The following is a 22032-nucleotide window of genomic DNA, read 5'->3' on the forward strand; positions in this document are numbered from 1 at the left end:
TTCTTCTTCTTCTTCTTCTTCTTCTTCTTCTTCTTCTTCTTCTTCTTTAAAAGCAATTGGGGTTAAGTTATTTGCCCAAGGTTACACACAATTTCTTCTTTTTGAGGAATCTGAAAAATTCAATTGAAAAGTGAAAATCAATTGAAAAATTCAAAATTTTTAATTTTGAATAATAACATCTCCAGTTCTTTGTCACTTTGTAGACTATAAAATATTTTCCTCTCAATAGCCCTGTGATGCAAAGGGTGTAAGAATTATTATCCCCTGGGACAGCTAGGTGGTGCAGTGAATAGAGCACTGGCCCTGGAATCAGGAGGACCTGGGTTCGGATTCAGCCTTAGACACAACACAAAAACTAGCCATGTGACCTTGGGCAAGTCACTTAACCCCAATTGCCCTCCAAAAAGGAGAAAAACAAGAATTATTATCCCCACCTTTACAAAGAAGGAAACAATCTTAGAGAGGGAAAACTCACTTGTCATGGGTTATACAGGGAGAGAGGTGTTGAATCCAGGCCTCCTGGCATTAAGTCCAAAGCTCTCTCCTTGGCACTATTCTGCCTTACAGCATGCTACAGTCTGAAGGTGTTGACAACTTAAATAAAATTAAATAGGAGGATAGGCTGTGAAACAGGGATTCAGCTGGTCCTTCTTGACCCCAGATGAAAAAATGTTGGAAGCTGAAGATGCAGAATTCAGTTTGATATGGGGAAAAACTGTTTAACAATTATCTGTCTAAAAGACCATATCAAAGTGCCTTAGAATAGAACCAGCTATGACATCCTTCATTCCATGGATTGGAATTGGCTTTCTCCAGACTGAGTTCCTGAGGAGTTAGTTCTCTATCATTGGAAGGTTTCTAGCAGATTCTAATAGTAACAGCATTTATATAGCACTTTGAGATTTTCAAAGAACTTTACATGTTATCTCATTTGGTCCTTGCAATAATCCTGTGAGAGAGGTGCTATTATTGCCCCCATTCTACCGATTAGAATACTGAATCTCAGAGAGGTCCAATGGCCTGCCCAGGTTTGCCTAGTTAGCAAATATCAAAGGTAGTATTAGAACCCAATTCTTCCTAATTCCAAGAACAGTTCTCTAACCATGGCACATACAAGATGTCACTAGACAATTCCTTATCAGGGATTCAATTCAGCAAACACTTATTAGATGCCTACTAGAAGGCTTTGTTCTGGGTACTATCGATATGAGAATAAAAATGAATGTCCTTATCTTTAGGGAGCTTATTATTTAGAGCCAGGATATGTGTGTGTGTGATATAACATCTGCTGTGTAAATACTGCATACGTTATGTACATCAGCATAAAAGCAAATTGATGAGGGAAATATTAAATCTGTGTGTAGGTAAAGGTCAGACAAAATTTCCTACAGAAGGTGACAGATTCTGAGAGATAGAGTTAAGAAAGAAATGCACCCCAGGTATGGAAAATGATTTGTGCCCATGCATGGAAGTGAGATATAAATTGTTGAATTCAGACAACAGATAGTCTAATTTTTTTTCTGGAACATAGTATGGAATAAGGCGTTAAGGGCAGGTAAGAACAAAATTGGTGGATATTAAATGTCAAGTTAAAGAATTTCTATTACATTATTTAATTCTAGAGGCAAGAGACAGCCATAGATAGTTTTAGAGTAGATGAGTGATACTGTCAGACCTTGGTCTTAGGAAGATTATTTTGGCAGCTATATGGAAGAAAGATTGGAAAGGGGAGGAATTAGAAGCTAAGACATCATGTAGGAGGCTATAGCCACACTACAGGCAAAATATGATAAGGACCTGAATACTAGGGTAGTGGTCATGTTACCGGAGAGAAGAGAATAGAGCTAAGAATGTTGTAGAGGTAGAATTGATGAGACCTGTCAGTTGATTAGACATCAGGGGAAAGGGGAAATGTACTGGATGTACATGATGGTTCCAAAGTCACGAACCTTGATGTCTGGAAGGATGGTGGTGGTGTCAATAGAAACAGAAGTTTGGAGGAGGAAAAGATTTGGGGATTTCTGATTAGGTGGGGTTTGTTTAGATATCTATGAGATCTTCTCAGGTTGGAAATGTTGTGATTTTGTTATAGATATGTGAATTTAATATGTTCATAATGCCTCACAGTGTTCTTGTCAGGATTGAATGAAATAATTTATGTGCAGCTATTTGCAAACCTTAAAAACACTATGCAAATGCCAGCTATTATTATTTATTGAGATAAATTAATGAATTATCAACTAGACTCTTTTTCTGGACAAAAAGAAATAAACTCTGACATTCCCCCAAGCTCCAGAATGACTAGCTGCCCAATCTGAACGTATTAGATTAATCATCAGTTCTCCCCTTTCCTCAATAGAGAATGTCATCCTCGAGTTCCTTTTGATCAATTTCTTGCAGCGTCTATAACTCCTTATGTCATGGTCCATTATTTTCCTCATCTGAATCTCAGAGGAGCAACATCAAAATGGCCCAGGGTAGGGCTCATCTTGTGTCTTAGCAATCAAGCGTTTGAGTCATGGGGCGGGGGAAGGTTGGTAATGTTGCCCAGTATCCCCCAGGATCTGTGATGGGCAGCATTTCATGAGTGAGGAGAAGTAATACAGTAGAAAAAGGCCTGGATTTTCAGGCAAATAAACTGAATTTTAGTGCCATCTCTGCTACTTGCTGCTTTCATGACCTTGGCCAAGTCATGAAACTTTTCTTTGGTTTCAGTTTTCTTGCCTATAAAATGTGGGGGCTGAATTGGATCATCTCCAAGGTCTTTCAGTTTCAACATTTTATAATACTATAATCCTCTTACTTGGCTTTGAATCTCTGATGACTAACTGTCATTTTGGGAAAATCACTTTCCTTTTCTGGGCCCCAATTTCTTCATCTGTGAAAGGAGAAGGTTGGATGTGTCAACAGTTCTGACACCTTCCAGCTCCAACATTTTATGATTCTCTGTCAACCTCCATTATTCCCAGTTTCTTAATTTGTAAAACTTGTGGACATATTGCAAAGTGATAGTGAAAATGAACAAGATAATATTAAAATTATGGAGTGATTCAAAAGAGCTAGAAGAGACCATCTAGTCTGACTCCAATCTAAGTTATGAATTTCACTTAAAATATCCCTCACAAAGGGTCATCTAGCCTCTTCTTTAAAACCCTTTGGGTAGTGAAAGAACTAATTATGTGCAGAGGCAACTTTTTTCAGTTTTAGACAATCTGTCCATGAATTTTTATGGGTTCAGCGGCTACCATTTGGGGGACTGAATATCGTTAGTGTTATAGAAAGGTAATTTATTGTTATTATTTAGGAAATTTTTTCTATAACCATCCGCTACTCCTTCTCAATAGAAAATAGAAAGCAGAAGGGATTAGTCGTTGTTGTCCTTAGCAACGCAGTCCTGAATATCCATAACGAACCCTAGGATAACCTGTTTTCTTATTTGGATAAGTTTTATCTTCTCTTTTCATTTAGTTTTAGCTGTATAGAGTTCTGTGTAGTAATTATTCAGATTTATTGATCTCTCTCTCCCTACTTACATTTTTCAAAGCCCCCCTTTAGGACCATACCTCATTATTGGACCGCATTGTACCACATTTCATTTTTTATTATGATGGTTGGTATGCCTCCACCCTGTCCTCCTCTGAGGCTTTATAGTGGTGTGAAGGGGACCTTAGACTCTCCAAGGCTATGCCAAGGGAATTCAAGCACTTGACTTTTCCAAGCTGTAAAGGCTTCAAATGGTGGCCCTGGAGATAGGTGTCCATCATCCAAGGACCAACCTAGCTAAGCTTCATCACCTTGAGCTTGAGTCACTGCATCAAGATTATTTTGGCCACAGTAACTCATGAAGATTTTCTACTAAGGTAGAATATACCCATGAAGGGAGTACTCACATGGATGAAATCATAGGTTTCTTCTAGGTTTTGGAGTATAAAAGTACATTGTACAGATAGAATATAAACTTTTTATGAGTACTGGAACTGCCACATGTCATCTTTGTGCCACACCCCCTCCACCTCTTCTCAGTACCAGCTAGAGTGGCCTTCATGCATTAGGCATCTAATATGAGTTTATTGAATTAAGTTGAATATGTAGGAAAAAATATTTCATTTCTTCTACTGTTCCAACATAATATAAAAAAACCTTCACAGATTCAGAGACTCTTGAAACTAAAAAGAAGCTCAGTACATGAATTATTAGAACATGTAACATAGTATGTCTAGCTGGAAGGACCCTTAGGATGTGGAACCTAGTATGCCAGATTTGTCAGTGCCCTTAGGACATAATACACTGAGTGTTGGATGGATTGTTACATTCATTATATTTGTATGCTTTAAAATACTTGATTGATTGGTTGTAAGTGACCTTAGAACAAAGGCTTAGAATATTAGATCAAGAAGGGGCCTTAAACTGTAGAACATGGAATGTTAGAAATGAAAGGGCCCTTTGACACAGATCACCTAGTCCAAGGGCTTCTTAATCTATTATTTATATCACAGACCCATTTGTCAATCTGGTGAAACCTATGGACCCCTTCTCAGAATAATGTTTTTAAATGCATAAGACACATAAAGAAAAACAGTTATATTGAAATAAAGACATAATTTTTTCCTTCTAAGTTCATGGGCTCCCTGAAATCTCTTCACACATCCATTGGTCTGTGGATCCCAGGTTAAGAACCCCTGATCTAGTCTAAAACCCTTATTTAGCAGATGGGGAAACAGGTTCAAAGAGGGCAAGGAATTTCACCAAAATTACACAGAAAATAAGTGGCAGCTGTCTATGCCTATGTAACACCTTTCTATTAAATGATAACTTGTCTTTTCTTTTCTTCCATTTTGATTCTTGGATATTCTATGTGGATACCTATTAATTATTCATAACTGATAAATAGGGAGATTGAGCAACAAACATTTTATCATTAAAATCCTTATTTTTCAGTTTTGGCATGATTCATGATGGAGAAGGGAATCCATGCAGAAAGACTGAAGGCAACATCATGTCCCCCACTCTAACTGGAAACAATGGGGTGTTCTCTTGGTCCTCTTGCAGTAGGCAATATCTCACCAAGTTCCTCAGGTATGGCCAGAAGAAACCAAGGAGACTGTCTAATAGAATTCTTCTCTGGGTAGTGTTGTAAGCAGTGATAAATAGGGTGGAGGCCAATGTTCACAAAAGATGGCCCCAGCTGCCTTGTTGAATGGTGAGCCACTGACAGTGACAATTAGCTCAGTGACTTCCTCAGCCTTCTGATATAGGTGAGTAGGTGCCAATTCTTAGTCTCAGCATTGGGTTCAATGGCTTGTCCAATATTGTCTCCAATATATAGATGAGGGAACTGAGACTCAAGAAAGGTTAAGTGATTTGCCCATGGCTACTCAATGAATCAGTGGCAAAGCCAGTATATGAACCTAGATCTAACTCTGAGACCAGCACTCATCTCTATATAGTGTGGTGCCTCTTAGGGTAGACACGTTCTCCTGGTTTGTACCAAAGGAGAACTACTTCTCTTCTTGGTTGTTACTATCTGGTTCCCCTCCCCCACCACTCCCTGCCCCTAACAACAAACAAAGCATCAGTTGGGTCAATTGTGTGTCAAAGAATAGGAAAAAGAGGAAGGCAAGAACTGAAGTGATCATTTAACTCAATGGGTCATCTGTCTTGTTGGTTATCATTTCAATCAAGACAGGCTTCTAAACCTGCCTACATTTTGCCTTGGAGGATTCTCTGTGTACAAAAGTGGGTGGAAATATACTATATAAAGAGGGAAAACTGATCTTTTTTTAAGCCTTGGAGGATTCTCTGAAGATAAAAGTGGATAGAGAGTTAATATATAAAGAGTTCAGGATCTGTGATTTGGTATTTCATGGTGTGGAAATTCCTTTCACCAATGTAGAGTAGAACGCAATTATGATTTAGTAGATAATCCTCAGGAAATTGTTTGAGGCACATCACATTAAATGATACCCATAGTCACACAGATATCAAAGGTCAAATCTGAACCTTAGTTTTCTAATGCCAAGCCCAGCACTCTGAACACTGTAATATACTGCTTCACCAGCAAAGATGAGACCTCGAATCATTGAGCTGAATTCAAACACTAGAATCATAATCAGAAACAGGGAAGAGCCTAATCATATGAAACACATTGGAATACAGGTCAGTTATCGAAGCTTTTAAACATGCTTATCTGTGCTAAAATCTTATGTTTATGAAGCCTTTCAGCTTCAGTAATCTATGGGGACATTCCAGTTTACCAGTTTTGTTGTATTTGTATGAGAATTGATGTAGATAGAGGCTTTTTGGAAAGTATAAACACAGTTATAGGGAGACAGAGTGAGACTTGTCTCCATTACATGGACCTACAGCAGTGTTCATTCAAGTGTTCTGCTACTGTTTACCTGTATGACCATGGGCAAGTCACTTCCTCTCTGGGCTTTAGTTTCCTCAGCTATAACATTAAGATGCTGCACTAGACCGTTGATCCTTGAAACTCAAATAGAAATGGATCTTACATTTTAATATGTTTGGGGCTTCACTTGGGAGTACTACCAGCCTTCCACTGGGAGTATGGCATCTCTCTACTAGACAATCCTTAAGGACCCTTCCTACCCTAAATCCTATGAATTTTAATTCTATGCCTGGATAATTTCACATTTAATTTTCTACTGTGAAGAATACTGCTAGCATTGAAATGTTCCCTTTCAGATTCTCTATTCACTTTAATAAGAATAACAAAGTTCTACAGAGCATAGTTTGGGAATTACTGGTCTATTTTTTGTTGCCCCCCCACCCACTGTGGCTTCAGTCTTTCCCACCCCTACTGTTAAAGAAAGATGGATGGCTGAGAAGGCTACAGTGTAGTCATACATAGGAACCCACATGAGATAACAGAGACAGGCTACATTTTTCTTTGGGTATCCACATTGTGTCAAGGGATCTAAGGGATGTCCCCAAACACATGGAATGAATTCTCAATAAAGGATTTATTAAAGGACACGGGATAAGGGACACTCATGATAAGGAGCAAAGTGGTTGATTTATGATATGTATCTTTGGAAGGTGTATTCACATAGATGAGATTCACATGCTCTGAAATGGTGAAGTAATTGTTGCACAAGTGTATGAGTAGAGTGTGTGTGGGCTTTTTTTTTCTAATGTAAAAATCCCAAACTAGATGCAATGCCTAATGTACATCTGTTTTTCCTCCAGCACAGCCCAGGCCTCTTGCCTGGTTGACGAACCAAAGCAAACAGGACAATATAAATACCCGGACATGCTCCCGGGGCAGATCTATGATGCAGATGTTCAGTGCAAGTGGCAATTTGGAGCAAAAGCCAAACTTTGCAGCCTCAGTTTTGTGAAGGTAGGCAAGGAGGGAGTAGAGGAAGGGCACCTTTTCAAGCTTGTGTTGTGATTCTGAAGGGGCTTGTTCATGATGTGCCTATCACAGCTTGACAGAGATTGGGTGTGCTGAAGTCACGTCAGCACCTTGTGTCTGGTGTAATAATGAAGCTGTCTCAGTCATTATCCATAAAATAAGTTGGTCTAATGGACCACCATGATCTTTCCTCAGGGAAAAGCTTTGGCAAAAAGCTGAATAAGAAAAATTTTGGATTTGGAGCCAGAGAACATGAACTTTTATCCTGAGCCTGCTAATTACTAGCTGTGTGTCCTTGGGCAACTCACTTCATGATTCTTTTTTTTTTTTAAAAGCTTGGTTTCCCTATCTCACCCAGGCTGAAAGTTCAGGGCCTACTCATGGGCCTGATCCCACCAATGATTGGCATTGGTTTCTGACCTGTACTAGCTTTCCTGTCCTGGTAGCCCCATCCTCAGCCCCCAGCTCCTGAAGGATGACCATTTAGATGCCAGACTTAGCATATACACTGATAAGATTAGTCCATTCAGAACTACTGAGTGCCAGAGAAACAATGGCCTCAAGCTTCCCTGGGAGCTGGAACCACATGATAGGCAAGAACCATCATGTCCCAGCCAATTTATGATTCTTAACCTCTTTCTCCATTTCTGGTAAAAAGTAGATGGATCTGACACTTGACAAGGATTAGATTAATCGTTATTCAATTCAATTAGTCAGTTCCCCTGTCCAAGCCTCAATTTCTTCTTCTAAAATGGGAATAATGATATTTGTACTGCCCAATTTTAAAGAGTAGAGTGAGGAAAGCATTTTGTAATCCATAAGGCACTTTAAAAATAGGAACTATGGGGTTGTGTGCTTCAGCAGCGTGGTCTACTAAAAGGGACACAACACATAGTTCAGAGGGTGGGTATGGATCATTTCCAAACTTTAGGGTACACGAATGCCTTGTCCTAGGTATGATAACATCTCTTCATCTGTTTCTTCCTCAGTAAATTGGAATTAACAGCACCTGCCTGCCTAACTCACAGGGCTATTGTGAGAATAAAAGGGATGATGAACTCTAAAGATTATGTGTTATACCAATGTCAGGAACCTAAGCACAGTGCTGGCACAGATTTAACAAATGCTTTTTTTCTCTTTTATTCATTTGTTTTTCTATTGTAAAGAAACTATATCTTCCAAAATAATGTGTAGTTAGAGGTTACACCCAAACTATGTGTGTGATGGGTTTCAGAAAAAGTGACTTGGTTAAGGTCATGTAACATGTAAAAACGATCAAAAGGATTTGAATCCAAGTCTTTTGACTCCAGATCCCATATTCTCATTACACCACTGAGTCCTGTTAGACAGGTAGCCTTCAGCAAGCAGATACTGTCTGTTCTCAAGATGATCTAGAGCAGGGCTTCTTAAATTTTTTTTACTTGTGTCCTCTTTAGCATTTCTTGAACTGTGGGATCACAACCCACAGTTTAAGAAGCATTGATCTAGAGCATCGTTTACCAAACTCATTTGGTCAGGGAACACCTTAGGGATACACTGTTGGAGCCCATTCCTGCTGGTTCCAAGATTATAGAATAGTACTGAGATAAAGGGAATGGGGAGGTCATATGAATTTTAGTACACATGGAAGAAATTAAGTCTTTGAGCTTTTACTTTAACACATACAACTTGGCATTACCAAATAAATACCCATGTGCTAGAGAGAGCAGAATCATCTGACAGTAAGATGGGAAGGTACAAATCATACTGAAGGGTTTTCCTTGTTGCTCCCTCTTAGGTATTATGGTTGCTTCCTTTGCCTACTCAGTGCCAACTCTGGGTTAAATAACTTGTTCAAAGTCACACAGCTGAGATCAGTGGAAGAGCTGAGATTCAAACCCAAGTCTTCAGACCCTAAACCTAGCACTCTTCACCACAACAAAGTTTCCAATGCAAAAATTTACCAGTTGCTATTTTTCTTTCAGTTTGATGAACTGTATCAACTGACGCATGAGGTAGAAATATCTCCTTTCCCCCCTGTGCATCTCAGATCATTCCCATATGCCTACAGATATGCTCAGGTATCTTCAATCTTAATTTAGCTTAAAATAAAAGATGCTTCCCTTTGACTCTTTGTAAAGCCAAGCACAAGCAACTTTCCAGAAGAATGCTACTATGAACAGATTTAAGGTTCTGATTACATAGTATAGTGAACACTATTTATTCAATAAAAAAATCAGAGCAGAACATTCACAGTAAATCAAGGCACAGCATTCACAATGTTACAACTTATCACAGAGAATCAAAATATAGTATTCACAACATCTTATCACTAAAATGGCCACATAGTTCTCACCACAGTGGTCACAAAGTTTTGAACAAAGAACAATCATTTAGTAACTCAATCATTCAATCATCTCAATCATTCAATCATCTTTAAGGAGGTTTACCTTCTGAAGGGACACAAAGTACAAAGTTAAAGTTCTCCACTCATGGGGCACACTGACTTAAAAATTAGTCACTATTCAATTATCATTCACTATTCAGTCATCAGAAAATATACAAGCCCTCTACCCCTAGGTCACTAGTAAATTACAGTTTCTCAGTCAGTACACAGTATCCAAGTAAAGTCTTCTTTCAGTTTCACTGGGGGTGCTCTCTCAGATTCCCTGGATTCCTTTCCATTGTCCCAGGTCGTACCTGGATTCACTAAACTGTCACCTGGGTTCAAAGGCAGACAGCTCCTAGGTCCTTGTCCAGCTCTCTGAGCTCTTCCTATTCCATCCTGAAGCTCACAACATCCAGTCCACCTTAAATCCTTCACAGTCTCTCTTCTGAGAAAGTTAAAGATTAACAAAGCCACAAACAGGTTCATACAAAGTACCAGCATCACAGTCATGCTTCCTCAGTCTGAGGCAGCTCTGGCTGGCCCTCAGACTCAGCAGCTCCTCAGCAAAAGCTCCAGCTGGTTCCCAGAATCAAAATCATTTCATCCAGGTTCCCAAAATCAAAATCATTCTTTTTAGCCTGGATGGCCTTTCCTTTTCAGCCTCCATGGCAAAAGCAGCAGCTTCTGCCTCCACAAAGCTTGCTCCAAGAAGATCTGTCTGACCCAGCGGGAACTTCTTCTTATATACACATGGCATTAACTCCTTCCTGTTTCAGCCAACCCCTTCCTGTTATGTCAGCAACAGGGGTTCATACCTTCTGTTCCTTTAACAGAGGCTTGATTAATTACTAAGTGCTATGTACCTCTCAGCTTATCAATACAAAAGGAACTTCAAATTTCATTACTTTTACACTCTTCTACTCCATCCATCTTTCTCTTCACTACTAAATCTCTTCAAAAATTGTCCATACCCAAAACTTCCATTTCCTCACCACCTACTCACTCCTCAGTCTCTTGCAGTTGAATTTTTGCCATCCAGTGCTCTATAGAATTCTCTTTAGATCACCAATGTCCTCCTCATCACATTTGACAGTCTTTATTCAGACTTCATTCTCTTTGACCTTTTTAAAGTTTTTGGCATTGTTGAATATGCATATTGTTGAATACTATGTGCTATCTTTTTCATTAAATTCAGAGATACCATACCCTCCTGGTTGACCTTTCTTACTATTCTTTCTGAGTCTTCATCTTAGTGAAGTGGAAAGAACACTGAATTTGAAGTTAAAGGACTTTGAATCTTAGCTCTTATTGATACTTATTACCTTTTGACATTGGACAAACCATTTTATGTCTCTGTCTCAGTTTCCTTATTTATAAAGTGAGGGAGTTGTACTAAAAGACCCTTAATGTCCCTTGTAGTTTTAGCTCTATGATCCACCCCCTACCCCGCCTTTTTAAACTTTTATTGATATCTTTTGTATTTCTTCCAGTATCCATTCCCCTCCTCCCTCTTAAAAAGCCAGCTCTTATAACAGGTGTTATTTTTTTAAAGGAAAAAAAAGAAGAGGAAAAAACAAAAATCAGAAAAGCTAACCAACATACTAAAAAAGTCTGAAAATATATGCAGTATACCACATTGTGGTGTCTATCTCTGCAAAGGAGTGGGTTGGGGATGTTCATATCTTTTCTTTGGGGTCATGCTTTGTTGTAATTTTGCAACATTGATTTTTTATTATTTTGTGGTTGTCTTTTCCATTTTCCTGTTATAGTCTTTATGTATATTGTTTTCTAGGGTCTTCCTCACTTTGTATCAGATTATAATAAATATTTCCATTCTTCTCTGTATTCATTATAGTCATCATTTTTTTATAGCATAGTAGTATTCTATTACATTTATGTACCACAGTTTGTTTAGTCATTCCCCAATCAACAGGCATCAATTTTGCTTCCAAATATTTTGTACCACAAAAAGTGCTGCCATAATTATTTTGTTGTATACAGGGGCTTCTTATCAATGGTCTTTTTGTTATATAAACTTAATTGTAGAATCTCTGATATATACATTTGCATAATTCCAAATTGCTTTGCAAAATGGTTGTATTGATTCACAGCCCCACTAACAACACATTAATGTTCCTATCCATCCTGATTCTTTGTTCAATTCATGACCCCTTTAGGTCAATATTCCCCAAAAGTCTGTTTTGGGGGAACTTGGTCTTTTCTTTCTTTCCATTCTCTCCCTAGGCTATCTCCCTCCCTCCCATAAGTTCACTATTCCTCACCCCCCACAAAAGGATGACTATAAAATTTGTATCAATAGTTCTGACTTTTCTTCTGAGTTCCAGACCTGCATCTCAACTCGCTTATAGAACATCATTACCAGAATGTTCTACCAGCATCATTCCTAGTGCTCTATACCTGGTAGGTGTTTAGTAAATAATTGCTGAATTGAATTGAAATTAAATCTTGCCACTTAAACTCATTTAAACTCAGTAAGTTCTTTGGATACATTAAAACTAATAGCTAGACAAATGCAAAATGCTCAGCAGTTGAGTTGAGAAAAAACTTGTTTCACTTTCCAATAAGTATATCTACATATATATATATGTATGTATGTATGTATATATATATATATATATATATATATATATATATATATATATTAAAGCAATCAGAGTTAAGTAACTTGCTCAAGGTTACGCGGCCAATTATTTTTGTGTGGGTGCCAAGTATCTGAGGCTGGAACTGATCCCAGGTCTCCCGACTCTGGGGCTGGCACTGTTACTCACTGTTCCACCTGGCTGCCCCTAAGCAATTGAGGTTAAGTAACTTGCTCAAGGTTACATGGCCAGTTATTTTGTGTGGGTGTTAAGTATCTGAGCCCGGAACCAATCCCAGGTCTCCCAACTCTGGGGCCAGCACTCTTACTCACTGAGCCACCTGGCCGCCCCCAATAAGTATATTAAGTTCAGTTAACAAATAGTAAGTACCTATCATCTAGTTACTGAAATTTACATATGATTTACATAAATTCCCTCATTTGATCCTCAAAAACTCAATAAAGTAAAAGCTCCAGGCACAATTGTCCTCATTTTGCATATTAGGAAGCTGAGACTCAAGGTCGTCAAGTGTATAGATGGTCAGCTGTCACAATGGAAACATGGACTCTAGTTAGCCCAGTTTTGCTACCCCATAAATTACTATAATGTCTGATTGACACTCCCTCCCTTCAGTGGCATCAACTGAGCAATTTCTCCTTACCCTCATAGAATATAGGGTTTTTTTTTTTATTTTAAAAATTAATGTTTTACTGATACTTTTTTTTAACCATGGTCACTTTCCAGTAACCACCCCTGGTAGAGCCCTCCATTATAACAAAAACACTTATGCAAAATCACATCAATCTTATCTGGTTATGTAGGCAAGTTTCTTTGCTTGTAATCCATTACCTCTCTTCCTTGGAAGAAGGCTTTGTGTTTCCAGCTTCTGAGTCTATCCTTTCTTCCTGTACCCCAAATAATTATTTAGATCCATAAATTTAGGTTACATAAACCAAAGATACTGTCTCCAAGCATAGGATGCCCATGTCCCAGCCTGCTGTTTCTGTATTGACTCCTTGAGTAGTTTGTGAACCACTTACACTAGGTCTGCTAAAATGACAGATAAAGAAGATGATGCGGTTTCTATGATATGAACATAGAATTGTGACATTACCATGGGGTAATAAAGCAGTCTTAGAAAAGTAGTCAAAGCTGCATCTTGAAGGCCTTCTCACCAGACTCAGATCTTGCTGGAACTTTTACCTCTCACCACAGGGGACAATGCCAATTGCCGCCACAAGAGCAGACATCTGGAGAAGGGACACAGAGACATATGTCTTTCCCTAGTTGTTCCTTACTTGTCAGTATATCAGAGACATGACCCAAACATATCCCCATGCCAGAAATAATTTTCCCCAGAAAATCCAAATTATGGGTTTTCCACATGTTGGGTTTTCAACCAGGTTCTCCATTCTGTGGACAATCAATACCATTTTACCTAAAGACGAGAAAATCAGGGACCTTAGTTAAAACAACCAGGACCAGTAGTCATTTATACTCCTTTTTAAGTATCCTCAGAGAAGCCACCCCAACTACCACCTATGTTGATAACAAAATTCAATCCAGGATCCCTAGGGCTTTGACTTGGTTTACTTAGTACTGAATCAGGTAGCTTAGTACTGAACCAGGGTTACCACAATCATTGGCCATGGTTCTGATTGCTTCTCTAACAATGCTAACAATGAAGTCTAATAACTGTTGACTGACTGACTGAAAGCATGACCTCTTATCTTTGTACTACCTTTTTCTTTTTGGACTACCCTGGGAAAATAATGAGAGTGATAATGGTAATGATAGTGATAATATTTCTATATTTCAACTGAATCTTTGACCATGTTAATATGGGTACTACTTCCAATGCTGCAAATAAAAAATCCACCTTTTTGTCACTTCAACCAATATACATCTTGTCCATGTTTCCTTGTATAAATTCTGCATGATGCACTAGAGGTCTTTCTTTAGGTCTTTTTATATTCTATGAATGCCAGTGTAGTACTTGGGACTGTTATCATTATGATTGCTCAGTGTTGCTACATGAACAGTACATCTTCTTTTCAGGTACATTTCCTGGATGATATCCTTTATGACACTGCTTTCATGCAAGTCATTGTGATATGTTCCAAAATACTTATGGCCACCTTATGCCTGCTCATTGCCCTCTGGGTAAATTCCTAGCATACTATAGTATTCTATACTCACAGTCATACTACATTACTGGAAAATTTTTGGTAACAAAAAGCTTAGTTTTTGTCTTAGGTGGCTACTTGGGACAATTAAAAGCACTATACTGTTCCCCACATATAGCCCAGCCCTTTCTTTTCTCTTGTTTAAATCTGAACCCATCATTATCCTTCTATCTCAGACATCCTCAGTCTTTCACTCTCCCTCATCCCACATATCCAGTCAGTTGACAAGTCTTGTTTCTACCTCTAACCATCTCTCACATCTATTCAAGTAGTCACCACCCTTGTTCAGTCTCACCTTCCAGCTAAGACTATTGCAGTTGTCTACTGATTGTTTCCCTTCCTCTGTCCCCTCTGATCCACATTCCATTCAGCTGCCATTGAGTATCCTTAGGGACTAGGTCTGACCATATAGCTCCCCTACTGAATAAACTATTGCTCCTAGGACAAAATATAAATAAAATATAAATTGTTTCTAGGACAAAATATAAATTTCTCTTTTTGGCTTATAAAACCTTTCAAAACCTGGCTCTAACCTACCACCTCATTATACATTACTCCAATTCCAGAAACTATGGAGAAACTGGACTTCTCGTTGTTTTTAACATATGACCTCTCTCTCTTGCCGCCATCTCTTGTCTCTGTGTCTTTATACTGGTCATTCCCCATTTCATGCCCCTTTTCCTCAACTCCTCCTCCTAGAGCCATTTACTTTCTTCCAGCTTCCGCTTGAACATGACTTTCTACATAAAGTCTTTCTTGATCCTTCATGACTCCTGGTGCCCTTCCTCCCTAAATGACCTTATTTTTATATATTCTTATTTATTTACATGTTTTCTTCCCTGATAGAATGAAACCTTAAGAGGAGGGACTATTTCATATTTGTCTTTATATCCCTAGCACCTAGCATGCTTCTTGGTGCATATTAGGCACTTAATAAATCCTTCCTGATTTGTTGGTTTTTATGCTTTGTTTCATATGGATAACTAGAATGTCAATGAACAAAGCTGTCACTTTGTCTTGATAAAGGACATATGTATGGGGGGTTCTGGTTGGAGGAGATCCTTGGCTCTAGTAAGTTAAGTATTTTTGTAATAAACAAAATAAAGGCACATTTGGAGTACATATTCTTCAAATCTTTCACTCACTTCACTTACTGAAAAAAATATTTTGCTAGATTGTAAAAACCTGCTTTGTCTTATATTTTCATCAAGGATACTCAATATATGTGTAAGTCCTTCTCATAAAGATGTTATAGAAATTAGAAGGTATTCATGTGGGTCAAAAGTTATTGATCCATGATAAATTTGTTCTATAGCTGGGGACAGGGGACAGTAATACTTTCTGTGATTTTTTTTACACTTGTTTGATATCTTTACTTCTTTCAGATATCTCAAAAATTGATTTCTCAGTGCTTTTAAAAATTGTCTTCTCAGGCACACCTTTCTTCAGCGTACACTTTATCTGTTGCCCCTTCTGACTTTATATTCTTTGTGCCATTTCTACTTTCTTATTTAGCATATGGAGGAATACAAATGTGATGGTTCTTTTTATCAAGGATAAAAATAATTTGTTGTAGCAATGCTGACAGATCTGTTACATTTTTCATGTTTGTTGTCCTTCCAGTTTAATTTATAGGTGGTCTTTGGATAATCTTGCTTGGGTTCTTGGTATGATATGATTATGTTCAGCTTCCTGAAGGATATTTTTCCTCTTACTGCTCTTTTGTGAGTTGATAATCCTGGTGATCTTCCTCCTTTCTCCTCTCCATGATTGAACAACAACAATTATAATCTCACATTTATACAGTGCTTTTAAGATAAACTGAATACTTAAACCACATATTAAAAACCTTCAGATATGAACAGGCTAGTGTAATAGAAAGCCTGGAACATGGAATCAGAAGAACTGGATTTGAATCTTGATATTACTTCTTATTAGCTGTGTGATCCTACATATGTTATGCGATTTCTCTGGGTCTCAGTTTCTCTGTCTGTAAAATGACCAATGAATTCCCTTATAGCTCTAATAATCTATGATTTATGAAATATTTATATACCAAGGTTCTCAATCACTAATATTTCATGACTCTTGGGTGACTTGATATCTCCAAGCACCTACTGTGATCGAGGTATGTAAACCATGAGAAAATGGGTACCATTAGGTGGTGATGTTTAGAGAAGCGACATAAGGCTAGATTTTATTTCATAACTTCATCTTCACTTGACTCTCCTGGGTCATGCTATGAGGGGGCACAGTAGAAATATGAGACATGACCTAGGTCACCATGGAGACTGCTGGACACCCACATACACACTTCAGATACACAAAAGGAAGAGGAGCCAGGTCAATAAAATGAGTACCAATGACGCTTATTGCCAAGCCTCTATGAATCTCACTCCTTCATTCATGACAATAACTCTCACCAGACACTCCACATTAAGTTATCACCTTCACTGTTAGCACCAGTTCTGTATCATGAAACAATAGGCAGTTTCCTCATCCATCCCATCTGCCAACAGCAGCTACCTTCTTTGCAGTGGAAGAGAGTAGTAGCCATTCACAGCAGCAGCTTAATAGGAAATACATGATCAGGTTTGTCTAGCCTCCCACACTCCATTTAAAAAACCCACAGTGGGTACTTTCACTCCCAAATGGGGAAAGATTGTGAGAAACCTTTTACACTGGCTCAGATCTGTTTCCTTGATCTATCTGGTGTCTGACTTTTGTAACCTTTGCTTGGTCCAGATTATTGCTTCTTCCTCCTCTTTTGGATTTCACAGCTCCCTATAGATGGATTTTTTGGCTGTCCCTCTTTCACAAATAAGCTGGCAATCAACCTTTGCCTCTTAGCTCAACCTGCCTTCACTGACCCTGACCCTTCACTAACTCAGAAAGCATTGTTACATATGGTCCCGCCCCATTTAGTCTTGGCTGCTTTGGCACTGTGCCATCAGTTTCACCTTGGGATAGGGACTAGGGAAACTGGACCTGGATGATTTTTTAAATGCTTAGTAAAGCCTTGGTTTTATGACATTAATAAGGCAAAACCTTCAGATTTTAACTTAATAACTCTGAGAGTGCCGTCCTGTTCTCTATCCCTGATGATTTTTTTTAGCAGTATGACTTCTTTGAAAGCTTCATCAAAATCCTCCCAGAATTGCAGCCTTGATTAATTATTAAAACACAACAAAGAAAAGGATTCTGGGAAGGTGGTGGAGTAGGTCAGAAAATTCCAAGTTCTCAAGATTTTCCCCCATAAGAGAGATGAACTACTTCCCCAGGGCAAATAGTGAGTAGTAAAAACAAATAAGAGTGGAAGCAGAACAGGAGTCTTCCTGAGACAATTGGAGAAGATCTGAAGAAAAGTCCCAGGTTGAAGTTTGGTATCTGTAAAAGTAAACACCTCCCAGCTAGGTCCTAGGTCCACTTAAACAGTAAGCCCTGGAATTAGTGGGTTTGGGAGGTTGCCTTGGCCCCAGACCAGGAACTTTTACCTCCAGGAAAGTGAGGGGTGTTGGGCATCTGAGCCAGGGAAGATCAAGGGAATCTCTGCTGACAAGGAATGCCAGACCCAACTGTGCCACAGAGACACCAAGCAAGAAGGAACCAACACATGCCTGGTGAATGCAGGAGCATTGGGATGGAGATATCCCTGGCTGTAGGAACTTACAGGATTCTGGAGGTCTTGCTTCCAGTTCCAAGCCAGAGGGGAGAACTGAAGGGGGATCTGATGCCAGAGGCATACACCAGGACTAGAGGTGATTATAAAAACTAATGCACAGGCAGAGGAGAAAGAATACAACCATAGAGAGTTACTTTGGGAATAAAGAAGACTGGGGTTCATTTTCAGAGGAGGATACTGAAGCAAAGAAACCTTTTTCTACCCTGAAGAGTAATGTCAAATGGTCACCTGCTCAAAAAGAATTCATAAAAGAACTTAACAAAGAATTTAAAAATCAAATGAGCAATTGAGGAAAAACTTTTTTAAAAAGAACAATTCAAAGAACAATAAATTAGAAAAGGAGATGCAGAATCTTAAGGAAGAAAATGACTCCTTGAAAAATCATAATTGGGCAAGGGGAGCCAGCAAAGTTATAAGAGATCAAGAAATAATAAAACAAAATAGAAAGAATGAAAAAATGGAAGAGAATGTGAAACATCTCATAAGAAAAACAAATGAGGGGTGGCTAGGTGGTGCAGTGAACAGAGCACCGACCCTGGAGTCAGGAAGACCAGAGTTCAAATCTGGCCTCAGACATTTAACACTTACCAGCCATGTGACCTTGGGCAAGTCACTTAAACCCCAATTTCCCTGCCTTCCCCCCTCCAAAAAGAAAAAAAAAGAAAAAACTCAATGATCTGGAGAACAGATCAAGAAGAAAAAAAAACATTAGAATAATCAGACTACTGATTCTATTATTATACTGACTACAGAAAACTATGATCAAAAAAAGAATATTGATACAATAATACAAGGAAAATTATTCTGAAGTATTAGAACAAAAGGAGAAAGTAGAAATAGAAAAAATCCAACAGTTACCACCTGAAAGAAATCCTATAAGGAAAACCCATAGAAATATTATAGTCAAATTCCAAAACCCTCAGCTCAAGGATATAATGTTACAAGCAATAAGAAAAAAAAAACAATTAAAATATGGTAGTACCACAACTAAAACCACACAAGACATAGCAGCAGGAACACTAAAAGACTGCAGGTCTTGGAACACCATATATTGAAGAGTAAAAGAATGGTTTCTGCCTGAAAATATCATTTCATCAAGGCTAAGCATAATCTTGAATGAAAATAATGGATATTTAATGAACTGTCAGACTTTCAGGACTCTGTTAAAAAAAGAAAACAACAAAAACAAACCCCAAATTTAATAGATTTGACATACAAGATCCAAAAGAAATATAAGGTACATACCAAAGACTAATTACAAGGCACTCGATAAGGACACACTATTTACCTTTTATGTATGTAAAATGTAAAATGTATGTCTAAGATTGTTATTAGTAATTGAGTAGGTTCATAAGAAAGATTGGGTTAGATCTGAGTATGATATGACTTTAAAACGTAAAATTGTTTACGAACAGCTAAAAAGAGTAATTATTTTCTACAAATGAGGAGCTAGAGGAAGAACTGACATAGAGGAATTAGATGGGGGAGGAGGGCTGTTAGTTCTGGAAACCTGCTTTCTTCAGGAATGGGTTTAAGAGGGAACGATACATATATATCTAGAAGACCATAAAAGTCTTTGAAATTCAGAAAGAAATAAAATGCTAAGGGGATATGGGTGGGGGAGAGGATAAGGGACAGATCTCTAGAGGGGAAGGTGAGGGGATAGGTTAAAGGGGGGGTGTATAGAATGGTGTTTAGATTAATGGGAATGGGAAAATAAGGTAGGGATCCTTGGGAGGTTAAGGAAGGGATCCTTGGAGGGGGTAGATTAGGTAATAGGAGGATAAGGTAGTGAGGTAGGAGTAAAGTGGAGGAGTTAGGAGGGATAGGAAATAGATATGCACAAATGAAAACAAAGATCAGAAGTAGAATTTGTTAGGGAAAGTATATCTCTATATGCATGTATGTATATGTGTATATGTGCATCTATATATCTATATGTAAATCTATTCATGCTTAATTGTAGCCTTTGGAGTGGGGGGGGCAGAAGGGAGAAGGGGAAAATAAAGCAAAAAGTGCACAGCAGAGAACAAAAGAAAACTAACAAGGAAGCAAAGAAAAGCTGTATAGTTTCAACACAACATGTAGGTTTTAATACATAGGCTTTTTAGAAATGGAAATTTAGTTACTATATATTTTGAATCCTCTAACATTCTGCTGTTCACATTACATACTTCCCCCACTTATTTTGTTTCAATTATTTAATATATAATATTTAATATTATCTAAGTTTAAATATTTAAGTTTGTTTCTTTTTCTTTTCTTATTGTGTGTTTAAGTTTCAGTAATAAAAATGTACATAATAAAACAAATAAAAACAGGTAGAGCTGCAGAAAGGGCATCGACATGAGAGTCAAGAGACACTTTCTAACTGGTTATGTAATTTTAGACAAGACATTTCCCTTCCATGGCCTCAATTCCCCCATCTACAAAGTGAGAGTTTGGAATAGATAAAAATCTAAGGATCTTTCTAAAACATTCTGTGTTCTACGATCTTTTCAAACTTATGTTCTTGCATCTTTATATCTTCCCTAGAGATGACATATATGATATTTATTGCTTTTGTAACTTTAATTTTTTTTGAGATTGAGAATTAAAATTACTTCTTAGTATTTTGGTAGATAGCAAGTAGTAATGTGGAATACTGGATGGAGTGCTGGACTTGGTGTCAGGAAGACTTGAGTTTGAATCCTACCTTAGGTAATTGCTAGTTGTTTGACCCTGGACAAGTCATTTGACTTCTCCCAACCTTAGTTTCTTCTTCAGTAAAATGGGGCTGATAATAGTATGTACTATGGGATAGTTTTGAGGATCAAATGAGATGATATTTTTAAAACACTTTTCAAACCTTAAAGTACCATATAATTAGATTCTCTTCCTCCCTGGCTTCCTTCAAGATTCAGCTCACATCTAATCTTCTGAAAGAGGTCTTTCCTGGTATGTCCTTTCCCCCCACTTCACCCCACTTCACTCCCATGCTGTGCCTAGCGTCTTTGAGATTTCCTTCTCATTACACTAAATATATCTTGTGTGTACATGGTTATTTCTCTCATTAGATTGTAAGCTCCTTGAGAACAGGGACCATTTTTTTTACCTTTCTCTGTATCCCCAGTGCTTAGCACAGGGCCTGGCACATAGCAAGTGCTTAATAAATAGTTGTTGTTGACAACAAGTGTTCATTGTTTTACCAAGTTCCTGATGCCTGTTGGCTCTGCTCTATGGTTGTCCTTGATCAAAAGTATCTCTGGGAGGGGCAGCTAAGTGGCACAGTGAATAAACCCCTGACCCTGCAGTCAGGAGGACCTGAGTTCAAATTCCACCTCAGATATTTGGCATTTAAATAACTGTGTGACCTTAAGCAAGTCACTTAGCTGTCTTTTGACCTTGGGCAAGTCACTTAACTACTGTGTTTCCCCGATAATAAGACACTATCTTATTAATTTTTTGGACAGAAAAACACCAGAGGGCTTATTTTCAGGGGAGGGCTTATTTTAATGAACATTGACAGCAATTTTAATAAACAGGTAAATGTGAACAAAAAAATGTACCTTTATTCAATAAGCAAATCACTGGGGAAGAACAGGATGACGCGCTCACTGCTGCAGCTCTGATTGGATGCAGCTCAGAGCGCTGCGTGCATTTCACCGGGGGGGGGGGGTACACGGTGCATACAGAGGGTACCGTAATGTAACGTGTAGCACAGGGGATCACCTTCACTACAGTAGCAGTCTCAATAGGGCTTATTTTCGGGGGAGGGCTTATTTTAGAGGAATCTTACACAGTAAGGGGAGGGCTTATTTTCGGGATAGGTCTTATTA

At 38.3% G+C, this 22032-nt stretch overlaps 1 protein-coding gene across 1 annotated transcript in view; it reads left to right on the forward strand.

The window, feature by feature from the left end:
• ADAMTS18 (ADAM metallopeptidase with thrombospondin type 1 motif 18) overlaps positions 1-22032 on the forward strand; it is a 228689-nt gene that overhangs the window by 100036 nt on the left and 106621 nt on the right. The window contains exons 9-10 of the mRNA XM_069085865.1: positions 4939-5076; positions 7210-7363. Coding sequence (XP_068941966.1) covers positions 4939-5076; positions 7210-7363 — 292 coding nt within the window. The remainder of the gene's footprint in view (positions 1-4938; positions 5077-7209; positions 7364-22032) is intronic.

The sequence above is a fragment of the Petaurus breviceps genome, unplaced genomic scaffold, assembly GCF_028583685.1.
Source record: "Petaurus breviceps papuanus isolate PSGF00001 unplaced genomic scaffold, PetGlider_PUasm1.0 176, whole genome shotgun sequence".
Taxonomy (NCBI): domain Eukaryota; kingdom Metazoa; phylum Chordata; class Mammalia; order Diprotodontia; family Petauridae; genus Petaurus; species Petaurus breviceps.